This window comes from Pteropus vampyrus, unplaced genomic scaffold, assembly GCF_000151845.1.
Source record: "Pteropus vampyrus isolate Shadow unplaced genomic scaffold, Pvam_2.0 Scaffold4, whole genome shotgun sequence".
Lineage (NCBI taxonomy): Eukaryota > Metazoa > Chordata > Mammalia > Chiroptera > Pteropodidae > Pteropus > Pteropus vampyrus.
In genome coordinates, this window is record NW_011888785.1 from 23,520,302 (window position 1) to 23,539,733 (window position 19,432).

The 19,432-nt window shown below is 30.5% G+C and overlaps 1 protein-coding gene across 1 annotated transcript in view; it reads left to right on the forward strand.

Annotated features, from left to right (window-relative positions):
- Positions 1–19,432, forward strand: part of PCLO (piccolo presynaptic cytomatrix protein) — a 368,833-nt gene that overhangs the window by 286,573 nt on the left and 62,828 nt on the right. The window contains exons 13-18 of the mRNA XM_023533486.1: positions 451–665; positions 5,149–5,199; positions 8,352–8,476; positions 10,952–10,978; positions 17,956–18,049; positions 18,751–18,822. Of these exons, the coding sequence (XP_023389254.1) occupies positions 451–665; positions 5,149–5,199; positions 8,352–8,476; positions 10,952–10,978; positions 17,956–18,049; positions 18,751–18,822 (584 nt within the window). The remainder of the gene's footprint in view (positions 1–450; positions 666–5,148; positions 5,200–8,351; positions 8,477–10,951; positions 10,979–17,955; positions 18,050–18,750; positions 18,823–19,432) is intronic.

Below are 19,432 nucleotides of genomic sequence, written 5' to 3' on the forward strand. Positions count from 1 at the left end.
TAAGGCCCGTAGAAACTTTTATACATCTCTAAATGTAAATATACTCTCTGAAATTCCCCCCTTAGAGAAAGATATATGTAAGATTTAGAGAAGAAAAAAATAGCTAATCATACAAATTAAATTCCAGTGAATAAAATAGAATAGTTTATCTTCATACTGTTCTCTATATAAAACACACACACATACACATTAAACACATTTTTTGAAGATGTAATAGGTATCTCAGTTTCCCTCTATAACTTAGCATTCTTTCACTCCTCTTTAAGCCTTCTAGACTTCTTTAGAAGTAGATAGATGCATAAAGGTATAATTATGTTTATTTATTTATTTTTTATATAGCTTGTTTCATAAGTGATATTTTAACTTCGTCATCTAGAACTTCAATAAATTCCATGGTATTAAGTAACTATAAAATTGAGAAATGTGTAAAGCCATTTTATTTTGTTGTAGTGGATAGAGCGAAATCCCCAGGGGTTGATCCTAAGCAGTTGGCAGCGGAGCTTCAGAAGGTTTCGCTACAGCAGTCACCACTAGTTCTGTCGTCTGTCGTTGAAAAAGGATCTCACGTTCATTCAGGTCCTACTTCAGCAGGATCCAGTTCTGTTCCTAGCCCTGGACAACCAGGGTCACCCTCCGTGAGCAAAAAGAAACACAGCAGCAGCAAGGTGAGAAGTGTTTGATGTGACCTCTAAGTTACTTGTTTTCTACCTCCTAATTTAGACTAGGAGATAGGAAATACAGAATCAAAATGATATTGTTCTTGTGATTTCTCACGTCCAAATGACTATTGAAGCAAAAAAAAAAAAGTTTTTCCATTTCTGAGTATGTAACTGATTCGAGACGTATCAAGATTACGTATTTCTATATCTCAAAATATTTTAGCAGTTATTGTTATGAGAAACTTGAAAAAATATGTCTGATATTTCTTATTTCCTGCTGTATTTTCTTCACTTTTGTTGCATAATTCTGAGTCTCTGTGTGTATCAAATATTAGCTTTCCATCCTTTTAAAAACATAAGATATACATTACATTAGATTGTATAACTTAAGGCTAAAAAGACAGAGAGATAAAGAGAGTTTAGGATAATAAGAAAAAAGAAAACCAGTAATGTAGTATTGCCACTTTGAATTTTAACCCTAATTCTATACTAATAAATTTTCTCTTGATGTAAATCTTTATTTGAAACAAATGTTTCTAACACTTATATTTCAAAGATACTGGAGAATTAAAAAGAAACGGAAAAATAATTGCTTAACCTTATAAAAGCAGATAAAAATGTAGTTTGTAATTTTTCCCTCATAGATTTGATTGTTAATAGAGAAATTTTCCTCATGGTCAATAAATATATTAGAAAAGCATTATTTTGTATAAACATGAATAAAGTCTTTTCTTTATGTGGTGAGATATATGGGAAAGACAGAGTATTATTGGATAAATTGACTGGACTTCAGAATACAAAGTTTATTTTACTAAGTATAGAAACACAGCAGATGTCACCAAAAATCTTTTATTCAGAAGCCAACAACAAAGGTAGGATGATTTTAATCATTGCATTATGAAATGACTTATTTTAAACTAAATATAGCAAGAGTTCATGAAGAATAATTCAAGGACAGTTAGACTCAATTTCAAAATAAATTTTAACACAACTGTAATTTCAAACATGCGATTTTGTGTTTATTTTGAAGAATTACCTCAGTGAGGTTCCCTGTCTTCTGAGTTACAGACTGATGTTTTTTCCTCAACATTTCCACATAGAAGATAATTTCTTTCTCAATATCTCTATGTAGAAGACCTAAAGACATGACAAAATCTGCTAGCAAAATTTCCAAAGCAAGCCCATTATGGTTCTACAAGTCTGTCATCTTGATATTTTTGATTTCAGCAATTGACAGCACCATCCTCAAGATATTTAAGAGCACTATTGACTCTTCTTTTCTCTTCATTCACATTGTCTAATCAGTCACTGAATTCTAAGCCTATGAATTCTAATTTTCTGATAAGCTTCTAGTAATTTTCTATCTTCTCTAAACTCACCAATTTCCTTCAGCAAAGCGTTTTTATATAACCAATGAAATAAGAGTGACAGGAAACCTTCTTGCATGAAGTCTTCCCAAATTCTAATCTTTCCCTAAAGTCAGAAGTTATCCTTCCTTCTTTCTTCTCTCTCCAAAGTACCACATGTTTTGTGTATCTTTTACGACAATTTGTATCTTGATTGTAGTTACTTGTTTGCTTATTTTACACCCCAGTTGGGCTGCAAGCTCCTTAAGAACCAAAAAACATTTCTTATATTTTCTCTACAGCCCCTAAGCGCATAGTAGAGTGGCTTGCACAGAATAGTAATAAAATAAATAAATATTGTGAATTTAAACATCAGTGGCACTTGTCCCTGTAACAATATGAATGTACAAAATTAGAAGTTTTATAATATTTTAACTTTGAGGGCAGTGATTAGAAGATGAAAACAGGTATTGGAAGACAAACATTGAGGAAATGAATAAATAAATGCAATGATATTTCCTGACTTGTCAATATGTAGTATACATAAAAGGTAATACTTTGAATGTTTAAATCCTACAATGTTAAAAAAATTATTTTTTGAAAGATTATAGAAAAATCGAATGATAGTCTGAAGCTTACATCTCCCTGAGTCAGGTAACATATGTCTAAACATTATATGTTCTTTAGATAATTTAGAGAATTATAGTTTTAACTTTTTTGTGTTTTCATTAGGTATGAGACTAAATATTAAATTACAAAATACTAATGTAATGAAATGTATCAAAACTAAAATTATAGTTAGCATAATTATACATTTAGCTATTTAGAATACATCTATTAAACATTTTAAATGATTATTCATAAGTAATTATTAATCTATTAATATACTAATTTAAATATTTGCTTCTGAATAAATGTAGGTAAAATATTAATCTAAATTAGTAAGTACATTTTAAAAGATACAAGACTATTTTAAATTATTATTTTTCTTAAACTAAATAAATATGAATTTTGTCTTCAAAATATTTATTTTGCTACCTCAAGCTGTTTTGTCTCTGAAATTCTAACCAAACTTTCTTCATTTTATCTTTCAAGTCTGAATAATTTCTTCCAAGTCATCATATAAATAAATAATTCAACTAAAGTGCTTATTAGTTCTATATATTCTTATGAAATAGATCCCTGTTTTCCCAAACTCTCCTGGTCATGGAACGCTTAATTTTCTCAGTAATTTTTTTTCTATGGTGCCCAGATGCACAAAAAATATCTAAAATAGTTTTATGTATTAAGTAATTAGGTACAAACAATTTAATCAGTATTTATGTCCTAACATCTTAGTAACCCTTAGAAAAAATAATACACATAAAATGAAATAAAAATAGTGTGTTCCTTACACTGTTAATAACTAAAATTACATATCAATGGAATAAGTGCACCTGATAGGCATTGTACAGCTATTCACACTGTGGAATCAGATTGGACACTAACAATCTCATTTCCCGTTCCACACTGATCTCACTGATTTTCTTGCAGTACATTTTTTATCACCACAACATCAAAAAGAGCCTCACAAAGATATGACATCAATGTAAAAAAGGCAGTCAGCTCTAATCTTGAAATGTAACTATCTGTAGCTGATAGTTTGCCCTGTATCCAACAGATACTCCTCTTTTTCCTTCCATAATTTAAAATATCCTTCTGTCCATGAGTTTCCTACCGCACCCTGAACAACTAGAAATGGTCCAGAAGTTTATTCTCTGCATTAAATCTAGTTGTGTTTACATGATCATGTCAAATAAACTGCAACTGTTAAAAATAAAATTTTACCAATAATCACTTTTAAATTTTTTTGTCTTATTTTTGACTTTTTAATCACAGTGATTCCCCAATTTACTCACTAAAAGGATATCTGGTTTTAGGAAACTCCACATCTTTTATAGAGATATAAATAGTTTCAGGAACTTGTGTGGTCCTTCTTTTTTCTAGATTCAGTTTACTTTTCTTGAAATTTAAATATTAAAATATTTATTAAGTAAATAATTGCTTGTTTAATAACTAATAGTTTATCCTTTGCAGCCAGAGCATAGTTTCAATGTTAATAAATGGCCATTCTTATAAATGAGCTGAATGAATAAGTGACATATGGCTTAGAAAATTTAACCCTACCGAATAACTTTGCCATGATTACATAATTTTCTTCCTTAGTTATTTCATGGAACAAGACCTGGAATATAGCCATCTTCTTTTGATTGCTCTCATTTCTAGAATAGAAATCTAAAGGGAAAGGTAGCAGAGCAAGTATATCCTCCTCATATCATGGATCTTTCTTTTTTCAATTAATTATTAAAACAAGATGAATATATGTACATGTGGGAAGATGGGGTCCTTATTTGTAGGGTAGCAAGGGGGCCTCCATTTTAGTAAATATCTCCGTATATTGAAGCTACATTGCCTGAAATTTTATTATAGATCTAGATTCCGGGACATCATCTCTCCTTTTGTACAAATATTCCATTGAAACGTAACAAGTCAGCAATCAGTCTTTTCTTCAGCAGTATGAATCAGTTTACCAGATCATATTCCTAACTGTTTTTAAGACTTTACTAACATAAGGAATTTATTAAGGAAATAAGAACTTATATAGAATGGTAAGTAATTATAATTAAGGAGTGAAATATTAGCAAGTGATTGCCTTGTGATTTGCTCTAGATGGGAGCAGGGAGGGGCTGAGCACCCACAAAGGAGCACAAGGATGGACTTTTATAACTTCTATCCCCTAGGCAACCATTGTATAAAAACAATTATCTTTTCAATTCCTCTATAGATCTTTAAAGGCTATAAATACTTAAATTGAACCAAAAGGCTGCATTTTCTTAAGTAATTGAAAATACATTACTGCAGGTATAAAATTATAGCTTCAGAACAAGCTTAACAAAATGAAAAGTAGATTTATGTATCTTTGAAATTAAATATGTATTGAGAAGTATAAGCAGACAGAATAATCCAAAGCAGCCAAATGGATAAAATATGTTTCTCAAGCAGAACACTCTGACCAAATAGAAATTAATTTCAGAAGGATGCTGAAATGGTAAATTCTAGGAAGGGTTTATTCATTAACATAACTTATGTTTTCAATATTACAGCCTACTGATGCAACAAAGGTTGTCTCTCATCCAATTACAGGGGAAATTCAGGTATGAATATTTTTTGTGTCTTTTTAATCATCATATACCATCTTTTGGGGTTATATTTTCCCTTGGTCTATAGAAGTTGTCAACACTGTTAGAACCTTTCCTGTTTTATAACACAGACCTGTTAAGGAAAAATACAATTTCTTAAAATGGTATTTTAATACAAATATATCTTAGAAAATCTAATTATACCAAGGAATTCTATACTTTGAAATCTACCTGATACCTTAGTAGCGTCAATACATTTTATGCCTTAGTTACTTGATACTTGTTGAATTTGTTTCAAATATGACAGATTCTCCTGGAAATTTGAAGATTTTTCTTTAAGAGTTTCTGGAGTCTAATACTATCCTCATTTCTTCCAATGGAAAACAATTGTTAAGTAATTGCTGAACAATTCTTGTAGAGCCATGTTTTTCATATCAGGGGACATAACCAATTTATAATTTATAAAATCAGTTTAGGGAATTTTTAACAGGAAAATAGAAGGAAAGTAGTGTAAATCACTCTTTTTTAGTCCTATGTATGTGTGTTTCTGTGCTCATGGATTATATCATAACATGTATTTCTTACTGTGGGACTTAGTGAAAAAACATTAGAAAAACTGTGCTTTAGATGATGCCAGAAAGTAGTTTAGGGTAGCTAAGAAATGTCACGTGGAAAGAATTAACACAATATAAAATAATAACTATTTAAAGATAGTTTTAGATAAGGGAATGAGAACAGTAAGTGTTAGCTGTGTCTCCAACATATTCTAGAGGAAATTTTCATGAAGCACTTTACAAAGGATAAGAGATTTGAACTAATTTGAGGATAGAGAAAAAAGGAGTGTATTCCTGGAAGAAGAAATTGTACACAGAAAGTTTCTACTGCCAGAGAGTAATAAAATGAAGAGATCAGCTTTGCTGCAGTGAAATGTTCCTATAGAGATAAGTTAAGACCAAATTAAAAAAAGAAACTTGAACATAAGCCAAGGGAGAGTTAGCCACCACATAAAAGGATGATCAGTAAATATTTTGGAGTAAGAAAGAGGTTAATTGAAAGGAATATGTAATAAAAAGTCACACAGCAGTGGCCTATAAGAAATATTATAAAAGGGAGGACAAAGAAGTTAATTACATGATTATTTAGGCACACACTAGTTAAAGCAGAGTAGAGTGTGAGGGTGGAAATAGAGAAAAGGTGCAGCAGATATGCACCTTACTAAGAAGGATCCAGCAGGATGGAGCCTGATAACCTAGATACTCTAGATCCTGCTGACTCACTGCCGTTTTCTACTTCTAGAAGGCCAGACCCTGATCTGTCTTCGCTTCATAAGCAGCAAAGAAAATACTAGCTTTTCTGTTTCATAATCCTTTTTCTCTTTTGTTCTCTCACTCTCTGTCTCATTTTATTTTTGAAATGCCTTGCTATGGACCAATATTTGCTATTTCTTTTTGGTTTGTTGTTCTTGTTGTTTGCTCTTATTTTCCTTTCCTTTGAGCAGTAATATTTAATTCTATAGTAGAAATTCACACTACTAATATTCTTTCTTAACTCGAGATTATATGTGTGTGTGTGTGTGTGTGTGTGTGTGTGTGTATAGTGGAGGGGGTGATTTTCTTATGACTATGATTTCCATTTTTTTTTTTTTTTTTAGCAAAACTCTATTCCAAATGAAACACTATCTAGACACCCAAACAATGAATCTGCCAATGCTGCAGTAGTTCTGGTTGAGGATTGCTGGGGGCATCTCATTACTGCTTTGGATGTAACCTCTGAGCAACTCTAAACATTCTCTAAGACCATACAGAGTAAATTTTGAAAAGTACTGTCTTAGGGAAGCCTGCACGTTTTCATTTCAGTAAAAAAAGATTTTGGTGCCCTCTCAATTAAAAGTGGACTTTAAGGCTAGCAGAGAAAAGAGAAAATGGAGAAAAATTTCTCTTTTAAAATTTGGAAATTGATCTAAATCACAATGAAATTAATTTCAGAATAATTGCATATTTCAGTACCCCACTGTAGCACAGTTACTGCAGTTCTGAACGTTCCATTTCTCCTCTGTCATCATGGCACTTTATTTTGTTTCACAATGCTTTCATCATGGTCAGACAGACTAGGCTTTTCTGTATTGGGAAAAGCGATTGAAGATTCCTATTCTGCCACAAAATATAACCAGATCAAAATTATGCTAAAATTAAAAATTATTTTAATTATGAAATTTTAAATAAAGTTTAGTTCATCTAAATTATACCATTTTCAACATAACCATAGTATATCTGTTTTGTATGATTATAACAATATGTTAGAACTTTTATTTATAGATTTTCCCCATGAAATACAGATTCCTTTCTTTTTGTTATTTGATAAACAAAAAGGGCATCAAACAGAATTGTCTTATTCTAATGCCAAAAGATTCTTTCAATTTTGGAGAAAACTTAGTTAATTTAATTATTTTGAATTATTCAGGCTTCTCAAATATTAGAAATATAAATCTTTTACTATTAAATGACAATTTTACAACAGTTATTAAGCATCTGTGAGTCAATGCCTCTTTCCTCTTCAGATTCTAAATTAAAAAACAATATTTTATCATCTTAATCTCTCATTCTGTTAGAAAAGCAGGCATAGCAGAAAAAAAACTATAGATTTAACATTGGATAATATAGGAAGAGATACATTTTACACATTCTTAAATATTCTTGCATTTCAGTACTGAAGCTTTCTTAAACAATAATTCTACTGACTGCTAATTATTCAATGAAATGCAGAAGACATTTTCTAATAAATTTATCAACTAGTTAATTTATTTTCAAAATTCTGATAATTGTATTCATGAATGTTAAACAACATTTACAGTTTTCCTAAGAGCAAATATTTAGTTTAAACATGCAACTAGCATTCACTACATGATTTTTCTTATAAATTAATTTTAGAAAGGCCAGACCAGGACTTAACGGCGAAGAGAATGAACAGCACTTTTACTAGTAATTAACATGTGCCTGGGAGCTCCCAATTAAATTAGACATTAACGTCTGTTCAGTTTCAAATAAAATGAAAATGAGTTTTGATGCCTCCTATAAGAATTGGTGAACTATCGAATGGTAATGTATTATATGGTTTTTTACATAAAAAATAATAATAATATTCACCAAATATATTGCTGTCCCTTTAAGCTTCAAATCAACTATGATCTTGGAAATCTCATAATACATATTCTCCAAGCAAGAAACCTGGTCCCTCGAGACAACAATGGTTATTCTGACCCCTTTGTTAAAGTGTATCTTCTTCCAGGGCGTGGGTAAGTAAAGAAAAACGTCTTCTGAGTCTTATATCTCCTGATTTAAAAATAGTGATGGTGTCTTTTAGTCTCTAATTTCAGAGTTTAATATTCTTTTCCTTAGTTTTACTCAGATGTCGTATTTATTTATTACGACTTGTAGTTAAGGTGGAATTAAAATTTTTAAATTAAACCTTAGAGGTTCTACTGATCATAATAAAATGTGCCTCTATGAGACTACATCAGTATTTCAATTCTGGAAACCACTGTTGTTATGTTCAATCAAATTGACTGTGAAATCACTTAAGGAATTATTTGTGGGAGATTTAAAGAATTACCTCACATTTCCAAATTTATTTACAAAATCAGTGTTTAAGGACTCATAAATTACTGTTTTATTTTATAGGACATGTGTATTATCCAATACATTAAATATTCATTAAATGATTAGATGTATCCTTACTTATATGCATATTTCAAAAAAGTTTTAATACTATAAAATTAGCAAAAAACAAGAGTAATATTTGAAATGCTGACTTTGATAAATAAATGAAAATAATCTCTGAATCTCTTGTGCGATATATGAACTATTCATATAAAGCAAGTGTTCTTTGGAGATATTTAATTTTCACATAACAAATGCAAATTGTTATGTTCTAATACATAAATCAGTACTCAATGTAGTTTCAAAATAGTGATTTGTACCTAACAGATCCTATACCTTATCCGAACAATTTATGTTAGCCAAATTAGCATAATGGAACTATAAGTAATCAACTAGAGGTAAACTTTAAAGTTTTGGACTGGTAATTTGAAGACTCTGGTTTTATTTTCATTCATTTTTCATTTAACTTGAGGGGTAACATCCAAATGTTACATTTTACTTAGAAACTTAGTTGTTGTCCATAAGTGGAAAGAATAATATAATGACCTACCACCTACCCATTACCCAGTTACAACAATTATCATTTTTTAGGCAATCTTGTTTTATTTTACCCTTACATACTCCCTTTGTACAGATTATTTTAAAATATATGTCAATTATTATAACTTTTTCTGCATATATTTTAGTATGTATTTCTAAAAGATCTCATTTAAAAAGTAATTATATCACATGTAATCATAATAATTTTTAAATATTTAACTAATTTATTAATTTCCCCAATTGCCTCATATTTTCCTAGTTGATTTGATGTCCCAATTGATATTGGTAGAACATTCTACCCATCAATAGCAGAATATATATTCTATTCAAGTACACGTGGAACATTCACCACAATAAACTATGTTCTGGGCCATAGAAACAAGCCTCGACAAATTTAAAAGCATTGAAAGCATACAGAAATATATTTTATGACTGTAGTTGGTTTGTTTGAACTGGTTCCAAATTAGAATTGAATCTGAATCTCCTATTTACTAATTATACCACCACGGGCAGGTCACTGATTCTTTGAGATTTAGTTTCCTTGTTGACACGAGAGAACCAACGTAGGAGGCAGAGCTGTAATTTTTAGTTTATCAGGGAAATCAAATTAGATAATACTTAGAAATAATTTGGAAAATGCCATGTGATATATCAAATTCAATATACAGACTTTAATTTTATCCTGCCCAATAATTTTATTTAGAAACAGAATTGCTGATGTTGTTCTAGTTTTAATTCATTGATTTCATTTATAGAGCTTACCAACCAGCAATATAGTGCAGGAAAAGGAAGGTTTTTATTTTATGTTAATTACTTTATATCTTTAAGTAGTTATAAAAGTAATTTGGCTGCATGTTTTAAACATGAGTGTAACAACAAACTGATAACTTCATTCTGTCTTTAATTTGGGTCATTACACTTTCAGTGTTATTTAATCATGATACAACAGGATAAGGAGAAATCACTGCCAAAGGTAATTAACATTTGCTAATGAATGAAAATACAACACTCTTTTATTTTCTATCTTCTCTAATAATATCTTGGAGTATCACTTTTTTTAAACCATGTGAGAGTACCTATATTTTATCTATTCCAGGACTACGTTTCAATTAGATTATTATAAACTTGAATAACCAGAAAGGGCAGGCAGGTAACATGAATATATCAGTCCAATCTGTGGTGAGAAACAGGGAAAGATGGGAACTATAGTGAAATGAAGAGTGAATTTTCCACCTAAAGCCATCCTCATGCAATTTGTCCAACAAAATTTTCCTGCTTGATAGGATCTGGCCCAAAGGCAGTCAGTATCCTACTCCAATTCCTCATTCTTTTATTAAATTACTCCTAATTACTTCAGTGACCAAGGCCTTGGGGTTTATTACACTGGTGAGGTATTATTTTCATTTTGGTTCTAAGATTATTTTCTGCCTCACGTCATTTGTATGTTATGGTATAGTTCCTCTAATTATTATTCTCATATTTTCTTCCTTATTTCTGTTCCTAACTTTTTTCTTTCTGTCTTTCCTACTCTCCTATTATATCCTTCATTCTCGCTCTTGGAATCAATGCAGTCAAGTCATGGTTGTCCAGAATGCAAGGTAGAGTTGGTTTTCTTTCAAAGTCAAGCTACGCTGTAATGTCCAGTTATATTCTTTGCCTTTTTTGTACATTAACCTGCAGTTCAACTTGGGCTGTAATTTTTATTTTTCTACATGTTAGGTCTATTGAATTAGGCTAACAGCGAATTGTTCCAACTACAAAGTTACTAAAAAAGTTTAGCAGATGTGTACAAAAGAACATAGAAAACTAGAAAAGATTAAAAACAAAGAAGAATATCAATAAGGAAATATCGCCCTGCAATTAGATACAACTAAAGTTTTCATTCATAATTTGTATACTAAAATTCATTTAACTTCTCACATGATAATCATGGCTTAAATTTTCTTAAGTCTTCTATTACAAATAAAGAAATCCAGAGTCATTTTTCAAAAGGAATTAACTGATCTCGGTGTCTAATACTAGTTGTGTATCTCATCTTAAAGACAATACTTGTCTGGTCTTCATCTCTCACTTAGTCTTGATATTGAAGTATTTCCATGCCTTTATACCTTCTGCACCACAAAATTATTACTATGAAGTATAGGATGCCATAATTAGCCTGCATTAGTGTTTTAACAACACAAAAGCATCCTTTGTTTGCCAATAATAGGAAATCATTTTCTGTATTCGATAGAGTTTATAACGTATTGCATCATTATATTGTCAGCTAATGCTATCTCTTGATATATAGCCAAAAACATTCCTTTACACATCTCATCGCATTGTAAGTTAAATGTGTTATTTGCTTGAGGAGGAGAATCGTGTACATCAGTAGTAAGAGAGTGATGAGAATTTCAGTCCCACCCAGAATATTAATGGTACAGGATTTGTATTTGTCAAATTTGACATTAAAATTTGACATTTTTACTATTTCTGACAAGATATACCCTAAAGAGGTTGTTTCTGACTTTTAAAGGCATAAATTTATTTAAATAGTTTAAAGAATAGAATTAGTCACCACAACCTTTATAATGCCTAAAAACTTTTTGTTTCCTTGCAGTCACATAATTATGGCAAACAATTAACTATGATGCTGTGAAAGGTTCCTTGTTATAACTGGCTCCCTCACCTCAGGATGCCATCCAGATCTCTCATACTGACATAAGAAATTAGCCGTTTCAGAGATAGTGTCATTTTAGAATAGACATTATCAATCACTTTATTCAGAACCTTCTTATCTTTTATTCAGAGAAACTTGGGGGGCAATTGTCAGAATGATAATAGTTGTCTATACTTAACTTATAAGAGAACATGTTTTGTAAGTATAAATTACGGTTGAAATAGTCTGGGTTGTGTTAGATTACAATTTAAAAGATCTAGAAGTCACTTTCCCATCGTATCTTTCATCTAGAAGTCATTTTTATCATCTCCTTGACAACTGTCAGTGTGAGAAAGAAATACAATGACAAGGTACTGACATCCTAAGTTAGGCTAAGGAGGCCAATGAGTAACGTCCTTAAAAGCATTTGTTTCAGTTTCAGCTGTGCTAAGTAGAAGTTGTGAGGTTTCTCTAAAACTATTTCCTCTTCTACTAAATAAAATTTATAATAGAGCTCCCCCTCCCCCCAGTCTTTTTGTGAAATACACGGAGTAATATACCAAGAGTGATAAGCAAAATGTCTGGCACATAAGCTCTAATAAATGGCAGTTGCTGTTATTTCTAGTAACATGTATAATAAGTTTCATGTAGCCAATGGACAGTTACATCTCCAAAAAAGAGATACAGAATGCTTGGGCTATTAAATTATACCAAATTATTTAACAAACTATACTGAAAACCAAACAACTTTATTTTATTCAATAATAAAATGTATTACATTTGTCATTCTTAAAATTAAAAAAAAATCATATCCTGTTAACTAATAAGCATTTCATTGGTCCAGTTGTCTTCTTTCATTTCCTCTTCTCACCTCCGATCAGTATATTCATAAGCTCCAAAAGCTCAAACATCAGCCAAGATAAGGTGAAAGAAAAATAAAGAAAGAGCCTGAATAGTCCATGAACTTTATACTTGTCCCTGGATAATTGAGAAATGGAAATGAGGATATCCGAAGAACCTCATTCTGGTTTTCTCTCATTATACTATTGGATAAACTACTATTTTTTCCCATGAATAAGATTTTTACTGTGATCGAAGCTGATTTTATCTATAATGATACCTGTAAGCCTAATTCCTGGCTGGAGTTTCTGTAAACACCTTTGTTAGCATAAACAATTTTCTACAAGACCTATGTAAAGCAGACACAGGTGTTGTGTGTATTTATAATTTGAAGACAAAAAATATTTCATTGCAATAAATTTTAAAGGGGATAAAAAGTACAAGAATATTTTAAGGATCTATCCAATAAAAATTTATTCATCACAAACTGCTCTAGACGTTGTTCTAGGTGCTGGGGTGAGGGTTGACAACACAGCCATTGTCTTTGACCTCAGGGAGCAAAGAAGACAGTAAAGTGACAGTCTGCAAACACACTATTATACAGAAAAACAGAGTTTCTAAATTAAACATCCCCAGAGGAGTAATTTTGAAAAATTATATATATTTTTTTATTGGACAATGTATTTTTTTTTAAGGAATAGATATATATTTTCAATAAAGGAAAACCAAATAAAATAAAAGAAATGAAGACTTTTGATATTTTAGATAATTCTATAACAGTTAAATGCAAGAAAGCCATTGTATTCCATTCTTTTTTCTCAATATTTCTTTTAAAATTAAAAAGAAAAACTCAGAAAACTGTTTTCCAGCTGGCTTAAGGCAGAGACATTGAATTTCAAGTATCTCTTTCTGCGTGCCTTAAAAGCATATCTGCTAATGATAAAATAGCTGGCCAATAACAAAAAATGAAAGTAAAAAGAAATTAGTTAAAACTTCACAGGGATGAAAATTTAAATATTTTTTTATAAGCACCATGTCTTGTCTTGATTAATTGGCTTTTTATTTTCCCTTAGTAGAAAATTCCTCTGTTGTAAGATGTGGCCTAATCTTCCCAAGAGGGGATGTAGTGTTTTACTAGACAAAAAGGAAAAGGAAAGTGAGATCTGCTTGCTTCTCAACTTGAATTTATGCTCACATTCAAAAATCCCCCTGCTTACCTGGCTATCTTCAACTTGTAAATCCATAAACTGTGATATGGCTATGAAAATTGTGGAGTTTTCAGTTGCGTAAGGTGGCAATACAGCCCATTGGGATCATGCTCAAGATGGTCAGTACGTGGTAATTATAAAAAAAAAAAAAAGTGTTCCTAAAGAAATAGCTTTGTGTGGCCATATCTGCATGTCAGGAAGTTCAAGTGCAAAGACTGCAAAGGATTTCATTGACATTTACAAAGGTCAACCATGGATGGTGGAGGCAGGCTCACAAGTAGAGTGTGTTTACCTCCATTAATTCTAAAGGCAATGTATATCCTGAGTCTAGAGACAACTGAAGAATCAAACTCATCAATAAGATTAAGATACTCTTAAAATGAACATCTAAAATTTTCCCAAACAAGTTTAGTAATTTTTGAGCCTATTTGGACAAAAATAAATATAATAATTATCCCACAATTGAATTTAGGATATACCATTCAGAATTTTTCTAAGCAACTCTAAAACTGAACTAATTTTTTAATTACATATTTATATGTACACAAATATTGTATGTTATTTATATAACATATAGGAAATATATATAGTTATATCAGGGTAAAGAACTTTAGATTATAGTATAACAAAGACAAACTTGAAACTTTAGCTAATGAAGCCTACAATTAAGAAAACTGATGGATTATTTACATTTTATGATGAGTCCAATCAATTGAGTTCAAATAGATATGTTTAAGAGCAACTATTTAGTTTCCTATGTTTGAATTATGGTCCTACCGGTTAGTAACTATGCAATCTTGCCAACATGCCTTAATTCCTCTGAGCTTCAGTTTTTTTTAATCTATAAAATAGAATAATAAATGATAGACAACTAATTAGTATTAAATGAGTTAATACATTAAAAGCAGTTAGAACTCTGCCTGGGAAAAAGTAAGCATTTAATAAATGTTAGCTACTTTTATTTTAATGTGCTTACTTTATAAAGTGTTTTTCATGCATAGCTCATATATACAATGGCATGTCAATACAATTAAATAAGTTCATCTTGGTAGACAAACACAGTTCCTAGTATGAAGTTGGCATTCAATACTTTTCACTAAATGTGTTAGTGAAGAAAAAGACTAAAATATGAAAAATTATAATAACAATTATTCATATTTATAGATTGAGATAATAATTAATAAATCCTTTTGAAGACATTTCAATAATGCAGATTATTTTCACATATAGACATATCTAGAATTTTAATAAAAGTTTGTGAGTTTGCATTTGACATTAATGTCCATCTTGTTAAAAAAAACATGCATTTAATTCTTTCAGAATTTGAAAAAAATAACAATTTTACTACTATTCACTATATTATGAATCTTGCTCTTGATATGTTGTTACCATGATCTCATCACCTTGATAACAAAGTCCAAAACAAATAGAAACTTTAAAACTCATACTATTGTGTGTTTTTCTTCTAAGGATACCTGCCTAGAGGAATAGCCATGAATTCTAGAGTAACAACCAAAGCCAAAACAAAATATAAAGGGATATAGTTTACCAAAATAATCTTGACTTTTTATTATAAAACATTTCAAACTTACTAAAAGTTATAGAAAATACTCTTAATACCTGTGTTGTTGCTATCCAGTTTTATCAACTCTTAACATTTTGTTGTATAGACTTCAGACATTTTTTTTAATAAAACATTTTACAGACATCCTAAAGCCCTTTGAAACCCTGTCTACCTGAGATAGTCAGTAAGTAGGATTAAATAGCTATAATTCCCAAGAGACATGATATTAAGATATGTTTGTTGTACAAGTATACATAATTTACAGTGTCAATTCACATGACTTTACTTTAAATTATGATAACTTACTATAGTTCTCCTTCTGCAAATTTTTGCTCATTATTTTTTCGAGACTTACCTATCTTAATATATGAAGATATATCTTGACATATCTTGGTATTTTATTTAACTTCTTGCTATTTCATTGAATAACTATATCATAATGTATTTATTTATCATCTTATTAACATAAGATATCTATTAGAAACAATGTTGCAGTGAATGTTCTTGAACAAATTCTTGGTGCATAAGTGAGAGAATATCTCTAGGGTGGAAATAGAATAAGTCAAAGTGAAATTTTCTGTGGTTTTGGGTACATAAATTTAAACCACTAGCTATTGATAAATTTATCTAAAAAGGTATGCGTACAAATTTATACTTCCTATTTCTTTAAATCATTGCATATATATTTCCCCCCTATTTTTTTTGTTATCTTGAATGACAAATTTATCAAATCCTCCTCTTATGTTTGTACATTTTTGGGGGTTGATTACATGTGAGAAGAGTACTGCTTTATTTCTCAAATTAGACTCAGTTCACTGAAAGATGAGGTCTTAGGAGACATAAGTTTAGTGGTTCTCAATTTTATCTACACATTACTGTACCCAGGAGATTTTTAAATTCTGATGCTCAAGCCTTACCCTGGACCTATTAAAACAACATCTCCTTGGGAGTGCGGGAAGAGAAATGCAGTTATAGTGCTGGTTTTCCCATGTCCCACCCTCCCACTCAGATTCCTAGGTGATCCCCAATTCAGTCAATATTAAGAATTATTACCCCTGCATATGGCTTATAAGAAAGGGAATGAAGCCAGAGAAAGGAAAAATTCTTGGCTATAGATACATCTCTAAAAGTGGGTGATGAACTGGAGTGTGATTCTCAGTAGCTTTATCTAGAATGGTTAGGGGCATTAGTGTCTGGAATAATAATTGGCATTTCAGGACGTGGCAATGCTTGAAACAAGAAATATAGCAAGAGTTAGTCTATCCATAGTTGGGAATGGAACTACAGATCAAAGGTCAGGATTCAGTCCCCTTAGAGAAAGGCAACTTGTGAAGTCTAGGTATAAGAAAGAACCCCAGACATGTAGGCTGATTTTCAGGATTCTGGTGCCCACGGGAATTAGTATTATCTGGGACCTGAGACATAAACCAAGGCAGAAAATTCAGGAAAAGGCAGTGAGCGTTAGATAAAGACCTTGTCTGTGTGGACACCATTGGCTCATCGCCAGTAGAAATAATTCCAGCCCCATTAGCTGACTGATGCCAGCTATATATGTTCTGTCAGACTTAATTAGAATAGATTTTGGAAATAGTTATTTTTAAACCTGTAGGATATAAGCTTCTAATTGTTGCTCAGAAGGAATGAACAAATCAAGGATAAACTCAAATGTCCGAAGTTGTAATGAATGAGGAAATAATTTGATTTGGTTCATCATTTGTAACATAAGCTATTGACATAAACCAATAATTTATATTTAATTAAAATTGCTTTTATAGCTGGGTTGAATATCCTATTTTACTAAGATTGTCAGAGTATACTTGAAATATAAGGTAACAAATATTTATGGAATCTCAGCTATAGCAAAAGCCATTTTTCATTCTTTCCTCAGCCAAAACAATTATTATAATTTTTATAGAAAAAAATCATTAGACTTTTCTGACATGAATTGATGCAAAACTATTAAGTTAAATACCAAATTATTATTTAGGAGGCAAGAAGATACTGATGTTACCACATAGTTCATGTACTAATCTCCTGAATTCAGGAAGGAGTAAATTTCTAAAATTATAGTATCATTAGAATACCTAAAAGCTTTTCTTCAAAAACCTACTTTAGGGAAAATAAAACTAAAGGCATTCAACATGTTTTTAATTTTTTATTGTGCATTCAACTTAAAATAAGGTTTAAGACATGAGGATGATGAGATGATTGCATAGTGATTCAAAGCAAAATAGCATTTTAAAATGTCTGCATACCCTTCAGATTGACTATGAAGTCATTTGTTAAGGTGAATAATAGATAACTTTTTCTTTTCTTCCAATTCAGTGCTGAGTACAAAAGAAGGACTAAATATGTTCAGAAAAGTCTTAATCCTGAGTGGAATCAAACAGTAATTTATAAAAGTATCTCCATGGAACAGGTATGCAATAATTATTTTCTATGTGATGGATTTAGGCTAATATAAGAACAGTAATGACAAAATTATTGAAAGATTGTGATCTTAAATTCAGAGAGAAAACAAATATAAATAGAACAGGAATAAGATGTCTATATGAAACAATTTACAAAAGAATTCTTTCAAAATGAAGTTTATAATTTGCCCTCTGGAAGATTTCTAACTTGACTATAAAGGTGAAACTGGATATAAGTTATAATGTATAATGTGGGTTCTTGAATTTAAAATAAGTTAAATTCACCTGCAGAAATAAGACAATTCTACTATGTATTTTGACAATTTACTGACCAAAATAATTCTAAGCCAGATATTTTATCTGAATAACCTAGACAGTTTTACAACCTATGAATTCCATGTGTTGAGAAAGTATTTATAGATTCTCATTTCTGTTTTTAAAGATGGGAGTAAAACACAGGAAATTAGGAAAAATTACTATTTTGCTTAAAAAATAGTGAGATCTCTTATGATCTCACTTTTGGACTACAAAATCATTGATATTTTACATAATATTTAATATAAACCTACATCATTTTAGATAAAATTTAAAGTATTTTTATATAAATGGAAAGCGTTCAAGAAAGTGAAAATAAATGAGTCTATAATATGAGTATAATGAAAATTTGTGATAAGAAATGGGATGAATGACATTTTGATTTGAACTGTAGCTCAAGAAGAAAACACTGGAGGTGACAGTCTGGGATTATGATAGATTTTCTTCCAATGACTTTCTTGGTGAGGTGAGCCTCTGGTTTCCTTGTTCTTATTTTCTTTTGTTGTAAATCACCAATTACAGCTTGATGCAAAACATATTTCTTAAGTTTATAAGATAACCACTTCTGGATAAAGTCCTTTGGTGAATAGAGTTTATTTTCTGATTTACTCTTTGAGTAGATGAATAGCAACTCAATAAACATTTTTTACTTTGCCACTTGATGTACTTTATAATTAATTAGCAAGATAAAATATTAATTGTTTTGATAGAAAGCTGATTATATATGCTGTGAATCCAAATAATTATGTTAAAGATTTGAGATAATTATAAAATGAACTGAATTTTTTTACCTTTTTCACATTTAGAAAAAAAAAAGTTCAGCTATCTGCCAAAGTTTATTTAACATCATGCCTAGGAATAAGAATGCCACATTTTCTAGAATTTGATATTTTTGGCAATCGATAATTACTATATTTTGTAAATAGAAATACCACTACTAAACATGATGCTATAAACAGAATGATGTCTTTTGTTTCCAAAGACTATTGATATACTAGAGCAATGTGAAAATAATAATAAAAGCAAGATATTTTGTAGCAAACTTTGGGGGTAAGGTTAGGACTGTAACCCAGAGA